At 44.1% G+C, this 17,215-nt stretch overlaps 1 protein-coding gene across 1 annotated transcript in view; it reads right to left on the minus strand.

The window, feature by feature from the left end:
- Positions 1–16,039, minus strand: part of LOC306977842 (uncharacterized protein) — a gene marked incomplete at its 3' end in the record, with an annotated part of 33,429 nt that extends 17,390 nt beyond the window's left edge. Inside the window, exons 1-12 of the mRNA XM_079576281.1 lie at positions 15,914–16,039; positions 13,930–15,850; positions 13,761–13,855; positions 13,447–13,564; positions 13,334–13,368; positions 12,997–13,227; positions 5,186–5,217; positions 4,868–5,081; positions 3,049–4,804; positions 2,798–2,974; positions 2,566–2,733; positions 2,453–2,487 (exon numbers count right to left, since the gene is read on the minus strand). Of these exons, the coding sequence (XP_079432407.1) occupies positions 2,453–2,487; positions 2,566–2,733; positions 2,798–2,974; positions 3,049–4,804; positions 4,868–5,081; positions 5,186–5,217; positions 12,997–13,227; positions 13,334–13,368; positions 13,447–13,564; positions 13,761–13,855; positions 13,930–15,850; positions 15,914–15,950 (4,819 nt within the window). The 5' untranslated portion in view covers positions 15,951–16,039. The remainder of the gene's footprint in view (positions 1–2,452; positions 2,488–2,565; positions 2,734–2,797; positions 2,975–3,048; positions 4,805–4,867; positions 5,082–5,185; positions 5,218–12,996; positions 13,228–13,333; positions 13,369–13,446; positions 13,565–13,760; positions 13,856–13,929; positions 15,851–15,913) is intronic.
- Between the last annotated feature and the right edge of the window lie 1,176 nt (positions 16,040–17,215).

Consider the following 17,215-nt stretch of genomic DNA (forward strand, 5'->3'; position numbering starts at 1 on the left):
ACCAGATGTCGCCGTTTGGTAACTGAAACTGCTCCCTAACACCTGGAGCTCTACTGAGGAGAAAACAATAGTGTGAGCGCCACAAAACGGAGTCAGAGTGGGACAAGTTGTGTGATGTTGTGGGACACGGTGAGACGATTTGATAACGACCATTATAGAAGCATTTACTTTTCTGTTTTAGCCCCAAAAAACACAGGAATCAGAACATTGATCGTATCTTGTTCTTTGTAAAACACTGGAAACTTCCTGCTGCTCACGGTTCTGATCAGTCTGGGGCTTCATGCTTCATACATGTTTCTATCTGTTGATGCAAAAAGGAGAGTGAAATAAATCAGAGTAAGTTGTAAAATCTAAAGGAGAATATCAAACAAATGAGTTTCTGTTCACTAACAGGTAACGTTAACCAAGCCCTCACCAGGAGAGTCTGGAACAAAGTCCTCATGATTAAATGTTATTAGTTTAAACAAACACTTAGGGAGTCCAATGGGAGCCACGTCTCATTTATGAATATATTGCATCTCGTAGAGCAATTTAATCTGACATTTCCTCAACTAAACTTGGCTCGTTTTAACTGTAAAAGGTGGAAACAGTGACCAGCCACAAAAGCTACAAAATGTCATTCTACAAATCACACAAAGGCATTGATATAGAAAGTTATTGTTTCTGACACTGTCGACAACACAAACCTGACCAAATAAATGTGTTTAAACTCACCAGAAACGGGAAAACTAAACTTAATCAAGCTTTTGAGTCTCCTTCAGTCGTCGTCTGTGTCGGAAAACTTGATTATTACACAGGAATTTAAAAGATATTTTGATTAGTCCACAAGGTCCTAATTCACTGATGTTGAAGCCACGACTGTTCTTTACTTTTGCACAAAATCTGTTCCGTCTGAGATGTTTATATTTGTAATAAAACCAAATGAAGGTGTTTCGTTCCATCTACAGAAAAGGTTCATCCTGTGTCTCAGTAGAAACTAGTAAAGCAGGTAAACTAACCCGTCTGCTTTACAAACATAACAATGGTTTAATAGTTGCACCGAGTGAGAGCGTTTTAAGACTTCATCACATGTGAATAAAGTCAGTCTTTTACTGCGTGATGAGTTTTAAAGTGTAGAGGTTATGCAGATGAAGTCACAGCAGGTGTAACAGTCGAGCTAAACACAGACCAGTCACCGGATTCTTTACAGATTTATGAGACTGTTAAATATGAAGCTTCAGAGCCACATTTAAGGAAGGTTTCAGACAATGACATTCTTTTTCAGTTGCTTTCAGATAACAGTGCATTGATGGACCTGGCAGAATGAAATGGATGTACGGAGGAAGTTCACGGTGAATGAAGGAGCTGAAACACAAATGACACGACGCCATCACTGGTTAAGAACAATATATGTATTTTTACTCTATAAATGTTTCCACTGAAGCAAACACAGATGAAACACCATTACTGACGACAGAACAGCAAAGTCTGTCACAGTGAACGACCACTCACATTTTAGACAATTATACCAGATTTAATCACAACAGAACAGTTACTTTACAGCAGCTTCAATGAACAAATAAAGTCAATTGTAAAGTTCACAGTAAATAAGTAAAATATATGAAGATGGTGTAACGATACTTAATCTATGATCTATGACCAAATGTTAACTTGAACAACATGACACGACTTTAACAGACAAAACAAAAAAGGTAAATATCAATTAATCAGAAAAGGTCTGTCCTCCAGGGGGCGCAGTTAGAACAGACAGTTTAGATTCAAAACTCAGTCTAAACCCTGGAAACAGCAGCTCAGTGAAGGAGGAGCTGAAGGTGTGGAGATGGATCAGATCATAATCAGTGATTCTGAAAAAGGACAAAACTCCAGCCTCAGAGTCCAGGAACACGCCCACTCTGTCTGAGGACACGCCCCCTCTGTCTGAGAACACGCCCACTCTGTCTGAGGACATAGGATGATTTCTCACAGCCAGTCTACGTGTCCCTGCAAATTGGTGTTCCATTTTGTATTCTGAGGGCCAGGAATAGGACAGCCGCGTTTCTCTTTTGTTGTGAAGAACTGAGCATTTTCCCCCCTTGATCTTCAGACTCCAGGACTGATCATTGTCTCCAAACCTACTCTTTCTACTGTCTCCTGTGCGTCTGATTCCTCTGTAACTCACTGCTATATAAACACTCCCCCTCCAGGCGACCTCCCAGTAACAGCGCCCCCTCAGGCCAGTGGAGCTCAGGACCTGATCCAGGTCTGTGAACCTGTCCTCATGATCTGGATACTGTTGCTCCTCCCACCCACATCTCACAGTCCGTCTGTCCTTAGACAGAAGGAGACGTCTGTGAGCTGTGTTTGGATCTAGAAAGACGTCACAGGAATCTGAAACACACAAACATCTAACTATCTGTGACAGAAATATGATATAATATCTCAACTATAAAACAGTACTCACACTTCCTCAGACCTGGGACCATGAACTGTTGTCCAGCAGGATCCAGCCTGAAACACACCAGTCCAGTTTACTGCTTAAAGACCAGACCAGGACCAGAGGGGAAGGTCCTCCTCAGTCAGACTCACCTGAGAGAGTCCAGGGGCCCGTGTGGGGCCTGTAGAGCCTTCAGGAGCTCGGTGAAAGGTCCTGGATGGTTGTAGCTCAGGTCTAAGTCTCTAAGACGGAGGGAGGCGGAGCTTAGTGCTGAGGCCAGAGAAGCCCCGCCCCTCTCTGAGACCAGACATCCAGACAGCCTAAAGACACACAGCATTACTCTCTAATGTGACAGAGACAGAGTGCATGATGGGAGCGTCTCACCTCAGAGTGTCCAGTCTGCAGGGGGCGCTCTTCAGTCCCTCACACAGCAGCTCCACTCCTGAGTCCTGGAGGTCATTGTTACTGAGGTCCAGGAGAGTCAGACTGGAGGAGCTGAGCACTGAGGCCAGAGGACCATCAGGACCACAGCATCGAGAGGTCAGACGGCAGATGGACAGACTGAGGAGAGAAGAGACAGTTACTGACCCTATCTGACAATGTTCCTCTGACACAGAAGGACAGTCTGGACTCACTTTGCTTTAGTGGAGGCTTTGATGACCGGCAGCAGACCCAGGAGAGCTTTCTCTGAGGCCTGGTATTTCCTGAGGTCAAAGTGCTCCAGGTCTGAGCCTGAGGACAGCAGGAGGAAGGACAGGGTGGACCACTCAGCAGGAGACATGTCTCTGTCAAAGAGACCTCCTCCTCTCATGACCTTCTGTATCTCCTCCACCAGACTGCGGTCGTTCAGCTCGTTCAGACAGTGCAGCAGGTTCAGGCTCCTCTCTGCAGACACGCCCCTTTTATTCAGCCTCTGTTTGATGTACCATGCTGTCCTCTGATTGGTCCGGTAACTTCCTGTTTCAGTCAGCAGACCCTCCAGCAGCCTCTGATTGGTCGGCAGAGACAGCCCCAGGAGGAAGCGCAGGAACAGGTCCAGGTGTCCGTTTGGACTCTGTAAGGCCTGGTCCACAGCAGAGCGGTAGAAGGCCCTAGGGCTCTTAAAGGAGTGTGGTGGTGACAGCAGGTTCTCCCCAGAGCTGTAGAAGGTCTGATGGACGTGAAAAGCCGCCAGAAACTCCTGCACAGTCAGATGGATGAAGCAGTAGACCTTGTCCTGGTACAGACCTTGTTCTTCTCTAAAGACCTGTGTGAAGACTCCGGAGTAACGAGCGACCTCTGCAGCGTCCAGCCCACACTCGCTCAGGTCACTCTCGTAGAAGATCAGGTTTCCTTTCAGCAGCTGCTCAAAGGCCAGTTTTCCCAGAGACTTCACCATCTCCCTGGTCTCTGGAGTCCAGTGAAGGTCTGCTCCTGTTCCCTCGTGATACTTGATGTTCTTGACTTTGGCCTGGACCACCAGGAAGTAGACGTACATCTCAGTCAGAGTCTTGGGCAGCTCTGGTTTCTCTGTGTGCTCCAGAATCTTCTGTAAAACTGTGGAGATGATCCAGCTTATGACCGGGAGGTGGCACATGATGAAGAGGCTCTGTGACGTCTTGATGTGGGAGATGACGGCTGTGGCCTGCTGCTCGTCTGTGAACCTCTTCCTGAAGTACTTCTCCTTCTGTGGGTCGGTGAAGCCTCGCACCTCTGTCACCATGGAGACGTACTCAGCAGGGATCTGATTGGCCGCCGCGGGGCGTGTGGTTATCCAGAGGCGAGCGGAGGGAAGCAGGTTCCCCCTGATGAGGTTCACCAGCAGCTCCTCCACTGAGGCGCTCTCTGTGGGCTCCGTCAGGACCCGGGTCCGGCTGAAGACCAGAGGAAGTCTGCACTCGTCCAGACCGTCAAACATGAAGAGCAGCTGCAGGTCTTTAAAGCTGAGGAGACCTTTGATTTGACTGAAGAAGTGCTGCAGCAGCTCCACCAGGCTGAACCTTCTGTCTCGGAGCACATTGAGCTCTCTGAAGGTGAAGGGGAACAGCAGCTGGACGTCCTGGTGAGCTCTGCCTTCAGCCCAGTCCAGACTGAACTTCTGAGTCAGCACCGTCTTCCCCACGCCGGCCACGCCCTTCGTCAGCACCGCTCTGATTGGCTGTTCAGATCGTTGTTTAAAGATCTCCTCACAGGTTATCGCACGTTCTGTTGGTTTCCTGGACGCTCTCTCGATCTGTCTGACCTCATGTTCCTGGTTGACCTCTGAAGCCCCGCCCTCTGTGATGTAGAGCTCTGTGTAGATCTCCTGTAGGGGGGCGGAGTTTCCTGCTTTAGCCACGCCCTCAAACACCTGACTGAACCTCTGCTGCAGGTGAGACTTCAGTTCACGGCTGCACACACGAGCTACAGACTCTGAAGACAAACACAGGAGTCAGAGCAGATCAGGATCAGAGCGACTGTAAACACAGATCTTACTGTTCCTCAGACGCTCGGCCAGCTGCTCCTGCTCCATCCTCCTCAGGAAGTCCACAGTGATGTTCAGCACAGCCTCTCTGCTGCTCTGCTCCTCCACACTCTCTGAGGAGCTCCCTGTGCTCTGCTCTTCACTCTCTGGGTTCTCTAAGGTCATTTGTCTGTGGAGCTTCTGCAGTTGTTCTTCGACAAAGGTGAGGATCTGCTGCTTCAGAAGCTACAGAAGTTTATGAAACAATCACATATGAACACAGAGCAGGTGCACTGGGCCGGTGAGAGAGCATGAACTGACCGTGAATATGGAGTCCAGCTGAGTCTGACCATCTCCACGGACATCACCTCCACCTTCAAACCTGCATCACAAACGCAAACATTACAATATGAAACATGCAGATGTTTTATGCATCATGAACATAAGCAGTAAATGTCACCTTTTTTTCTATACAATTTTGTGCAAAAAAGCCTAATAAAACCATAGGCTCGTTAGAATGTTAAGATGTAACGTACACTCGATTATAAAAAATACCAACTGATCCACTGCAATATTCAGTGTTATTCATTAATCACCAGCAGAGGCATGACTTTTCCTTCAATCACGACCTTTGACTCATGTCAAGTAAAGCGTACAAACCCCATGTGATCTGCAGAGAGACTCCTCCTCAACATTATTATAACAAAGACAGCAGTCTACGTTACCTGAGGTCTCCAGGAGGATCGACTCTAAAGTTCATGTCTGTGTCTTTGGACCGGTCGCTCATCACAGACTCACAGAAACCAGGCCTTTCTGAATTCCTGTTTAAATAAAGGAAGTTATTAGTTTAAACACTCCACAGAGAGAGCAGTGACTGAAAGAAATCAGGTCAATACAAACCTTTGAAAGAGAATAACTGCGTCTTTGGATCGGTCACTTTTCAGAGACAAACAGCTGAGGCCGGGTCGGTCCCGTTTCCTCCTGATGGACAAAGAGATGAACTTGTGTCAAATGCACAATCAATCACAACTGGTGTTGCTCCTACTTCTCTTGCCAGGTTCACACTGAATACTGAGCAGATTTAGGTTTAATAAGGGGTATCAACGTCAACAACAACATACAGAGAGGACAATAAACAGCACATTTACGTTAACTATCCTATCTTCTATCTCAGGTTTATACAGGCTGCAGTAAGTTAAATTTAATGCCTTCATAATGTCAATTGGATGTAATTTAATGCACAAATACCATAATTACAAAAAAATCATGCATTTTTTGATAAATAGTTGGACGTTGGAAGAAACGTAGATAACATTTTAGCGAAACCTGCAGTTGATTTAGTTTTCACTAAAATGATGCAGTAAATAAAGTTGACCGTGACCTTATCCTTGAAGGAAATGTAGTTTTAGATGCCTGTTGGGAGTCAAATTCAATGCTTTTCAATGACACGTTTAATGACAGGCCTTAGTTTCAGCACAATTCATTCAATTTAAAGCTGAAACCCTGTATGTGCTATAATCATAAATCCTTACATTGCAGTGTTGGTTTTCTTCCTCCCCTGTGATCCTCTGACAGCTCCTCTGTATCACAGTGCCTCTGTTTTCCTGTGTTGTTCACATTTGCATACTGATTCAGTTGCAAAATTCAAGCAAATTCTGTTCCTTCTCTTCCCTCTGGATGCATGACTTCTTTTTTTACTCTTTCCACACCACATGAGCTCAGCCGCACCTGCTCTGCACTGTGAGCCCTCAACACTGACTTTAATATTATTTGCACTATACCTGTTCAGTGTTCAGTCTGAACCCTGTGAACATGAAACAATGAAGTCACAAACCTCTTCAGCTCAGGCCCACAGTCTGTAGGGTCCGAGTCAGGACCATGATGAGGACCAAGTCTGGACATGGGACGATCCATCTTCTGATGCAGGGAGTTTATTTTGATGTTTCCTGTTTATTTACAGTAAATGATTTATGTGCAGCTGCTGTAAAGCTGCTGAGACTGTTTAAAAACATCAACTGACTTTAAGCAGGTCTTTTTTTAATCTCAACAGCAGCAACAAAGGTGTGACTAAGAATTTCTTCAAGATGAGAAGAGAAGAATCAGCCCTGAAAGACAAAACAGACATGACAGGATGGGTCGAGTCTCAGACAAACTGCGTTAAAGGGGCTTAGCTGGAATAAACAGGCCGAATAATTCAAACATTTGGCAACAGTATTTTCTCTCATTTACTGATATAAAAGGCTTCAACATTCAAAGATCACAAACAGAAGGTGTCAGACTTATAACAGTGAGGAAATGTAATGTTTAGCTCTGACTCTGACCCACATTCCAGGAGCTGTTTGTAAAGTGCACAACAATCTCATGATCTGTGTAATCCAGGAGTAAATGAGCTTTTTCTATTAACGAGAGAATAAGAGAAAATCCACTCACCAAACTCAGTCCTGCGTCTCAAAATGGAGTTAGTTTGACTTTAGCCTTTACAGGAAATGTCCAGTTCAGTGAGAAAACTTGGAATCCAGATGAAAATAACACACATGTCGAAATCTCTCTCTCCTGATCCATGGGTTAAAGTTGTCTTTCTCGGTATTTGAAAATGTTGCTGGATTTGACTCAAATTAAACACAGTCCGTCCTCACAGTGTCAGACAGGTAACAGGAAGTGAGGGCGGAGTCACTGAAACGAGGAAGAGATTTCCCACTTTTCATGAACAAAGGGAGTAATGAGTCAATATCTATTTCTTTGTAAAGTGAAATCAACTACAGTGATTACACAGAGTTAAACTACAAGATAAGTCACTACAAAGCTGTAACAGAAATATGCTGAGAGGAAATAAAGCTGTAATGCATTTCTCTGAACACCAGATGTCGCCGTTTGGTAACTGAAACTGCTCCCTAACACCTGGAGCTCTACTGAGGAGAAAACAATAGTGTGAGCGCCACAAAACGGAGTCAGAGTGGGACAAGTTGTGTGATGTTGTGGGACACGGTGAGACGATTTGAGAACGACCATTATAGAAGCATTTACTTTTCTGTTTTAGCCCCAAACACACATATTAATACGGATAAAGGAACATCAGAACACACATACTGTAGACATGAGCTGTACATGGATATGATGACATTGTTCATGAACAGAGTCTCACTGTTTTGTAGCTTTGTAAATGAGGGACTTTCTCTACATTGGTGGGACAAAGGCCTAAATGACTGTACAGAACAACCAAAGCCTTACACAGCCCTTAAAGCATCATCTGCCCATCACTACGCTCTACCATTTAGTACAAACTAAACACACACTTCCTGTTCTTGGATGTGAAGCGTGTTAAGAGTTACTCACCGCCTGGCTAACCCTGTCCAGTCGTTATCACCGCAAGGTTTCCCCAGACAGAGTGAGCCAGTGTGAAGGCCTGGGCTGCAGTCGTTTCTCACATGGCTCTGGGCTCCAGGAGATGCTCCTTCTGTGGGTCTTCAGTCACGGAGTCACTGGAGAAAAAGGGCTTTTTATACAACTGGCTTTATTTAGGACGTCTTTATGGTTTGAACATTATTTTACTAAGTATTATTATTATTAGGTCCAACACAGTCACAGTGTTTGTGTTTTTCTTTCTTTTTCTCTAGTTCGGCTTTCACCAAATCGAGGAGCTTTTTGACTGGAGTTTACAGCATATAAACAGCATTGCCTCATTTTTTACCTGTTTCTTGGTGCTTTTTTGTTGCTTTTTTGTGGCATTTTTGTCACAATTTTGCCACTTTTTTTGTTCAGTTTTTGTTGCCTTTTTGTTTTGCGCTTTGATCACTTTTTTTTTTGTCAATCAATTGCTCTTAAGTGGCTTTTTGTTACTTCTTTTGTTGTACTTTCATCGCTTTTTGTTGTGTTTTGTTACTTTTCTTTGCTCTTTTGTGGGGGTTTTTTAATGCGGTTTTGTTTTTGTCGCTATTTTGAAGAAGCTTTTAGATTTGGATAAAGCCAAACTGGAGAAAACGTGCTTGGTTAAGGCGGGGGTTAACCTCTTACCACCCGCCTGAACCAAATGCATTCTGTCCTCTTTGGCTGTTATATAGGCCTGTGTAACGCCTCATTTGAAAGCTAAGACCCACAAAACTGACCTTTTTCCTTGCGTTGTTGCTGTGTTGTGTGTGTCACCTTTTAATGTTCTTTTTTTTCTTTTTTTTTCTTCATTTTTGTCACATTTTTGTTGAATTTTTATCATTTTTTTGTTGAGTTTTTGTTGAATTTTTATCATTTTTTTGTCACATTTTTGTTGAATTTTTGTCACATTTTTGTTGAATTTTTATCATTTTTTTGTTGAATTTTTATCATGTTTTTGTTGAGTTTTTGTTGAATTTTTATCATTTTTTTGTTGAATTTTTATCATGTTTTTGTTGAGTTTTTGTTGAATTTTTGTCATTTTTTTGTTGAATTTTTGTTGAATTTTTATCATTTTTTGTTGAGTTTTTGTTGAATTTTTGTCACATTTTTGTTGAATTCTTATCATTTTTTGTTGAGTTTTTGTTGAATTTTAGTCACATTTTTGCTGCATTTACATCCTTCTTTTCTTCTCATTTTTTGTGGCTGTTTTGGTGCTTTTTTCCCAAGAAGCTTTTTGATTCGGGTAAAGCCAAACTGGAGAAAATGGGATCCGTTCAGGTGGGGGTTAAGAGGTTAACATAACGTTACTTCAATACACAGCCCATAGAGGATCAATAATGTAAAGAGACAGAATAAGTTGTACTAACAAAGAACACTATGCATTTTTACTTCTTTAATTTATAATCAACTTATTATAATTTGACCCAATAATTTCTGTTCTCGGGCAGTTTTATCTCCAAAGGTTAACGTTAACCAAGTCCTCACGAGGAGAGTCTGAAGTTTAACGAGTCACTGGTAAAACTAACGAGCATTAGATAACAATCAAACCAGCATCATCGAATATTTGACTAAGTAGCAAACCAGAGGACTTTTATTCCTGCTTATTTTTCTAAAGCAATAGTTTTAACCGTAAGTGTAAAAAAAACGAAGTCATTAAAACTAAGCTAACGTTGACGTAACTTCGACAGAAACAGCGTAAAAATGACACGTTCAAAAGCGTGAATAAACTGAGTTATAACAAACACTGGCCGCTACGTAAACCTTATAAAACACAAGTGTAAAAACTCACCAGAATCAGGAAAATTAAACTTTATTCCGCGTTTGCTTCGCTCCTCCGTGTCCTCTGCGGTATCCCTCCGCAGGCCGCGGCGCTGCTCCGTGTTCCTCCGCCCTTCGTGATTCCTCTGTGGCTTTTCCTTCACTTTATTGTGGAGCAAATCGCGTTTGTTGAATGAAACAATAATGTCTCACAGTGATGACGTGGATGTCTGATATTTACACTAAACTGTGCGCTGTCGTTTCTGAGGGAAGTGTAAAAGGCCTGGGACTACTTTTTCAGTTTGACGTGTACGGGGGAGGAGTGATCTGTTCCCGCCGTTTGAGGCCCATTCATGAGGTTTAAACCGGACTAAAACCTATGACTAAAACAGAATAAAACCAGGGTTAATAAAAGACTGAGCTGAGGTTTACATTCAGGTGAAGCTGTGGGTGAAGATGTTCTCAGGACTAAACTGTCTGTCGTTTAAAGTAAATATAGTTAAATATAGTTTACTGTGGCCTAACCAGAAATTAATAAACAGTAACATAAGATGGGACATAACAAGTATAACTCCAGTCTAAGATTGACAAACTAAATTGAGACTATAAATTTAATTAAGAAAAATGAAATGTTTTGTCACTGAAACGAGGAAGTGATTTCCCACTTTTCGTGAATAAAGGGAATAATGAGTCAATATCTATTTCTTTGTAAAGTGAATTCAACTACAGTGATTACACAGAGTTAAACTACAAGATAAGTCACTACAAAGCTGTAACAGAAATATGCTGAGAGGAAATAAAGCTGTAATGCATTTCTCTGAACACCAGATGTCGCCGTTTGGTAACTGAAACTGCTCCCTAACACCTGGAGCTCGACTGAGGAGAAAACAATAGTGTGAGCGCCACAAAACGGAGTCAGAGTGGGACAAGTTGTGTGATGTTGTGGGACATGGTGAGACGCTTTGATAACGACCATTATAGAAGCATTTACTTTTCTGTTTTAGCCCCAAAAAACACAGGAATCAGAACATTGATCGTATCTTGTTCTTTGTAAAACACTTGGAAACTTCCTGCTGCTCACGGTTCTGATCAGTCTGGGGCTTCATGCTTCATACATGTTTCTATCTGTTGATGCAAAAAGGAGAGTCAAATAAATCAGAGTAAGTTGTACAATCTAAAGGAGAATATCAAATAAATGAGTTTCTGTTCACTAACAGGTAACGTTAACCAAGCCCTCACCAGGAGAGTCTGGAACAAAGTCCTCATGATTAAATGTTATTAGTTTAAACAAACACTTAGTGAGTCCAATGGGAGCCACGTCTCAGTTATGAATATATTGCATCTCGTAGAGCAATTTAATCTGACATTTCCTCAACTAAACTTGGCTCGTTTTAACTGTAAAAGGTGGAAACAGTGACCAGTCACAAAAGCTACAAAATGTCATTCTACAAATCACACAAAGGCATTGATATAGAAAGTTATTGTTTCTGACACTGTCGACAACACAAACCTGACCGAATAAATGTGTTTAAACTCACCAGAAACGGGAAAACTAAACTTAAATCAAGCTTTTGAGTCTCCTTCAGTCGTCGTCTGTGTCGGAAAACTTGATTATTACACAGGAATTTAAAAGATATTTTGATTTGTCCACAAGGTCCTAATTCACTGATGTTGAAGCCACGACTGTTCTTTACTTTTGCACAAAATCTGTTCCGTCTGAGATGTTTATATTTGTAATAAAACCAGATGAAGGTGTTTCGTTCCATCTGCAGAAAAGGTTCATCCTGTGTCTCAGTAGAAACTAGTAAAGCAGGTAAACTAACCCGTCTGCTTTACAAACATAACAATGGTTTAATAGTTGCACCGAGTGAGAGCGTTTTAAGACTTCATCACATGTGAATAAAGTCAGTCTTTTATTGCGTGATGAGTTTTAAAGTGTAGAGGTTATGCAGATGAAGTCACAGCAGGTGTAACAGTCGAGCTAAACACAGACCAGTCACCGGATTCTTTACAGATTTATGAGACTGTTAAATATGAAGCTTCAGAACCACATTTAAGGAAGGTTTCAGACAATGACATTCTTTTTCAGTTGCTTTCAGATAACAGTGCATTGATGGACCTGGCAGAATGAAATGGATGTACGGAGGAAGTTCACGGTGAATGAAGGAGCTGAAACACAAATGACACGACGCCATCACTGGTTAAGAACAATATATGTATTTTTACTCTATAAATGTTTCCACTGAAGCGAACACAGATGAAACACCATTACTGACGACAGAACAGCAAAGTCTGTCACAGTGAACGACCACTCACATTTTAGACAATTATGCTTTAATGATTTGATACTTTAAAAAGACTTATTTGTTATGATCACATTCAGTACAGTCCCCACTCAGCCACAGCAGGCCCACTTTTAGGGGAGGGACATTTTAAGACTTTTAATGGCATTTGCAGTAACATTGTAAATGCCATGGGCTTAATTCACTAGTTGGTTGACCAGCAGAAGCTTCAATGAACAAATTAAGTACATTTTAAAGTACACAGTAAATAAGAGAGATATACAAGGATGGGGCAGGACACTGAAGTTGACAATGAACAAGCTTCAACCTGAATGACATGACTTTCACATGCAAAACAATTAAAAAGATAAACACCAATAAATGCACAAAAAAAAGTCTGTCCTCCAGGAGGAGCAGTTAGACCACAGACAGTTTAGAGCCAGGACTCAGTCCAAACCCTGGGAAAAGCGGCTCAGTGAAGGAGGAGCTGAAGGTGTGGAGATGGATCAGATCATAATAAGAGATTTTGTAAAAGGACAAAACTCCAGCCTCAGAGTCCAGGAACACGCCCACTCTGTCTGAGGATATTGGACCAGGCCAAACAGCCATTCCAAGTGACTCCATGCGGCTTCGTTCTGTTTCTGTTACTGAGAAAGGGGAACAGGACAGTCGTGTTTCTCTCTTGTTGTGAAGAACTGAGCACTGTCCCTCCTTGATCCTCAGACTCCAGGACTGATCATTGTGTCCAAACCTACTCTCTTCACTGTCTCCTCTGCGTCTGATTCCTCTGTAACTCACTGCTATATAAACACTCCCGCTCCAGTCGACCTCCCAGTAACAGCGCCCCCTCAGGCCAGTGGAGCTCAGGACCTGACACAAGTCTGTGAACCTGTCCTTATGATCTGGATTCTGCTGCTCCTTCCACTCACAGCTCACAGCCCGTCTGCCCTCAGACAGATGGAGACGTCTGTTAACTGTGTTTGGATCTAGAGAGACGTCACAGGAATCTGAAACACACAAACATCTAACTATCTGTGACAGAAATATGATATAATATCTCAACTATAAAACAGTACTCACACTTCCTCACACCTGGGACCATGAACTGTTGTCCAGCAGGATCCAGCCTGAAACACACCAGTCCAGTTTACTGCTTAAAGACCAGACCAGGACCAGAGGGGAAGGTCCTCCTCAGTCAGACTCACCTGAGAGAGTCCAGGGGCCCGTGTGGGGCCTGTAGAGCCTTCAGGAGCTCGGTGGAAGGTCCTGGATGGTTGTAGCTCAGGTCTAAGTCTCTAAGACGGAAGGAGGCGGAGCTTAGTGCTGAGGCCAGAGAAGCCCCGCCCCTCTCTGAGACCAGACATCCAGACAGCCTAAAGACACACAGCATTACTCTCTAATGTGACAGAGACAGAGTGCATGATGGGAGCGTCTCACCTCAGAGTGTCCAGTCTGCAGGGGGCGCTCTTCAGTCCCTCACACAGCAGCTCCACTCCTGAGTCCTGGAGGTCATTGTTACTGAGGTCCATGAGAGTCAGACTGGAGGAGCTGAGCACTGAGGCCAGAGGACCATCAGGACCACAGATGTTCTCCGTCAGGTTACAGCAGGACAGACTGAGGAGAGAAGAGACAGTTACTGACCCTATCTGACAATGTTCCTCTGACACAGAAGGACAGTCTGGACTCACTTTGCTTTAGTGGAGGCTTTGATGACCGGCAGCAGACCCAGGAGAGCTTCCTCTGAGTTCTGGTATTTCCTGAGGTCAAAGTGCTCCAGGTCTGAGCCTGAGGACAGCAGGAGGAAGGACAGGGTGGACCACTCAGCAGGAGACATGTCTCTGTCAGAGAGACCTCCTCCTCTCATGACCTTCTGTATCTCCTCCACCAGACTGTGGTCGTTCAGCTCGTTCAGACAGTGCAGCAGGTTCAGGCTCCTCTCTGCAGACACGCCCTCTTCATTCAGCCTCTGTTTGATGTGCTTTACTGTCCTCTGATTGGTCCGGTCACTTCCTGTTTCAGTCAGCAGACCATCCAGCAGCCTCTGATTGGTCGGCAGAGACAGCCCCAGGAGGAAGCGCAGGAACAGGTCCAGGAGACCGTTTGGACTCTGTAAGGCCTGGTCCACAGCAGAGCGGTAGAAGATCTCCTCTGGGGTTGGATCAGGATGTGTTCTCTCTGAGGAGTCTGGTGATGGTTGTGTTGGTTTCTTTATAAACTTGAATAATGGAAGCAACTGCTTGAATGGCTTTCTTGATGTTGATCCCGGGCTCTCAAAGGAGTGTGGTGGTGGCAGCAGGTTCTCCTCATGGTCAGGGCTCTTAGAGGAGTCTGGTGGTGGCAGCAGGTTCTCTCCAGAGCTGTAGAAGGTCTGATGGACGTGAAAAGCAGCCAGAAACTCCTGCACACTCAGATGGATGAAGCAGTAGACCTTGTCCTGGTACAGGCCTTGTTCTTCTCTAAAGACCTGTGTGAAGACTCCGGAGTAACGAGCGACCTCTGCAGCGTCCAGCCCACACTCGCTCAGGTCACTCTCGTAGAAGATCAGGTTTCCTTTCAGCAGCTGCTCAAAGGCCAGTTTTCCCAGAGACTTCACCATCTCCCTGGTCTCTGGAGTCCAGTGAAGGTCTGCTCCTGTTCCCTCGTGATACTTGATGTTCTTGACTTTGGCCTGGACCACCAGGAAGTGGATGTATATCTCAGTCAGAGTCTTGGGCAGCTCTGGTTTCTCTGTTTGCTCCAGAATCTTCTGTAAAACTGTGGAGATGATCCAGCTTATGACCGGGAGGTGGCACATGATGAAGAGGCTCTGTGACGTCTTGATGTGGGAGATGACGGCTGTGGCCTGCTGCTCGTCTGTGAACCTCTTCCTGAAGTACAGCTCCTTCTGTGGGTCGGTGAAGCCTCGCACCTCTGTCACCATGGAGACGCACTCAGCAGGGATCTGATTGGCCGCCGCGGGGCGTGTGGTTATCCAGAGGCGAGCGGAGGGAAGCAGGCTCCCCCTGATGAGGTTCACCAGCAGCTCCTCCACTGAGGCGCTCTCTGTGGGCTCCGTCAGGACCCGGGTCCGGCTGAAGACCAGAGGAAGTCTGCACTCGTCCAGACCGTCAAACATGAAGAGCAGCTGCAGGTCTTTAAAGCTGAGGAGACCTTTGGTTTGACTGAAGAAGTGCTGCAGCAGCTCCACCAGGCTGAACCTTCTGTCTCGGAGCACATTAAGCTCTCTGAAGGTAAAGGGGAACAGCAGCTGGACGTCCTGGTGAGCTCTGCCTTCAGCCCAGTCCAGACTGAACTTCTGAGTCAGCACCGTCTTCCCCACGCCGGCCACGCCCTTCGTCAGCACCGCTCTGATTGGCTGTTCAGATCGTTGTTTAAAGATCTCCTCACAGGTTATCGCACGTTCTGTTGGTTTCCTGGACGCTCTCTCGATCTGTCTGACCTCATGTTCCTGGTTGACCTCTGAAGCCCCGCCCTCTGTGATGTAGAGCTCTGTGTAGATCTCCTGTAGGGGGGCGGAGTTTCCTGCTTTAGCCACGCCCTCAAACACCTGACTGAACCTCTGCTGCAGGTGAGACTTCAGTTCACGGCTGCACACACGAGCTACAGACTCTGAAGACAAACACAGGAGTCAGAGCAGATCAGGATCAGAGCGACTGTAAACACAGATCTTACTGTTCCTCAGACGCTCGGCCAGCTGCTCCTGCTCCATCCTCCTCAGGAAGTCCACAGTGATGTTCAGCACAGCCTCTCTGCTGCTCTGCTCCTCCACACTCTCTGAGGAGCTCCCTGTGCTCTGCTCTTCACTCTCTGGGTTCTCTAAGGTCATTTGTCTGTGGAGCTTCTGCAGTTGTTCTTTGACAAAGGTGAGGATCTGCTGCTTCAGAAGCTACAGAAGTTTATGAAACAATCACATATGAACACAGAGCAGGTGCACTGGGCCGGTGAGAGAGCATGAACTGACCGTGAATATGGAGTCCAGCTGAGTCTGACCATCTCCACGGACATCACCTCCCCCTTCAAACCTGCATCACAAACGCAAACTTTACAATATGAAACATGCAGATGTTTTATGCATCATGAACGGGGGCATTTCAAAACACCTTATACAAAGACAGATCCATAATCATCTTCACAAACTATCGATTTTCAAAAATATTTGAAAAAGTTTTAAGCAAAAGGTTGGAAAATGTTTTGCTACATGTGGGATATTGAATGAAAGTCAACATGGCTTTAGAGAAACGAGATCTACTACAATGGCAATACTGGAAGCTGTGAAAGAAACAACTACACAGAGGATAAGATGAAGATGAAGATGAAATTTGCAATTGGAATATTTATTGATTTAAAGAAGGCCTTTGACACAATTAATCATTCCATTTTACTTGGAAAAATATGGTGTACGAGGAGTGGCTTGGAACTGGAAGCCGAGCTATTTAACAGAGAGACAGCAGTTTGTTAAGATGGGGGAGTAAGAATGTCAAAGCAGAGTTTGTGGTGTTCCTCAAGGATCTATATTGGGTCCTAAATTGTTCAATCTCTAGAATGATATTATTTGCTGACGACACCAATATTTTTTATTCTAATGATAAGTACAACAATCTTATTGATGTAGCAAATCTGGAATTGACCAAGATGAAAAATCATGGATGGATATTAATAAGCTTTCACTGAACTTAAATAAAACTAAAGTAATGATGTTTGATAATTTTACACATCAGTATCGGGCAATCAGCATAAATGGCATTACAATAGAAAAGGTGTCTGAAAACCCATTTTTGGGGATGATTATTGATGATAAACTGAAAAGGGAAACCGCACATCAAGCACATTCAAAATAAAATCTCAAAAAGTATTGCAGTGATTAATCAAACTAAGTATGTGCTGGAGTACAAAGCGCTTCATCTGCTGTACTGGTCAAGTATCTGACATACGGTATAGAAATTTGTGGCAACAATTATAAAAGTTCATTACATT

The sequence above is a fragment of the Gobius niger genome, assembly GCF_951799975.1.
Source record: "Gobius niger genome assembly, chromosome: 18".
Taxonomy (NCBI): Eukaryota; Metazoa; Chordata; class Actinopteri; order Gobiiformes; family Gobiidae; genus Gobius; species Gobius niger.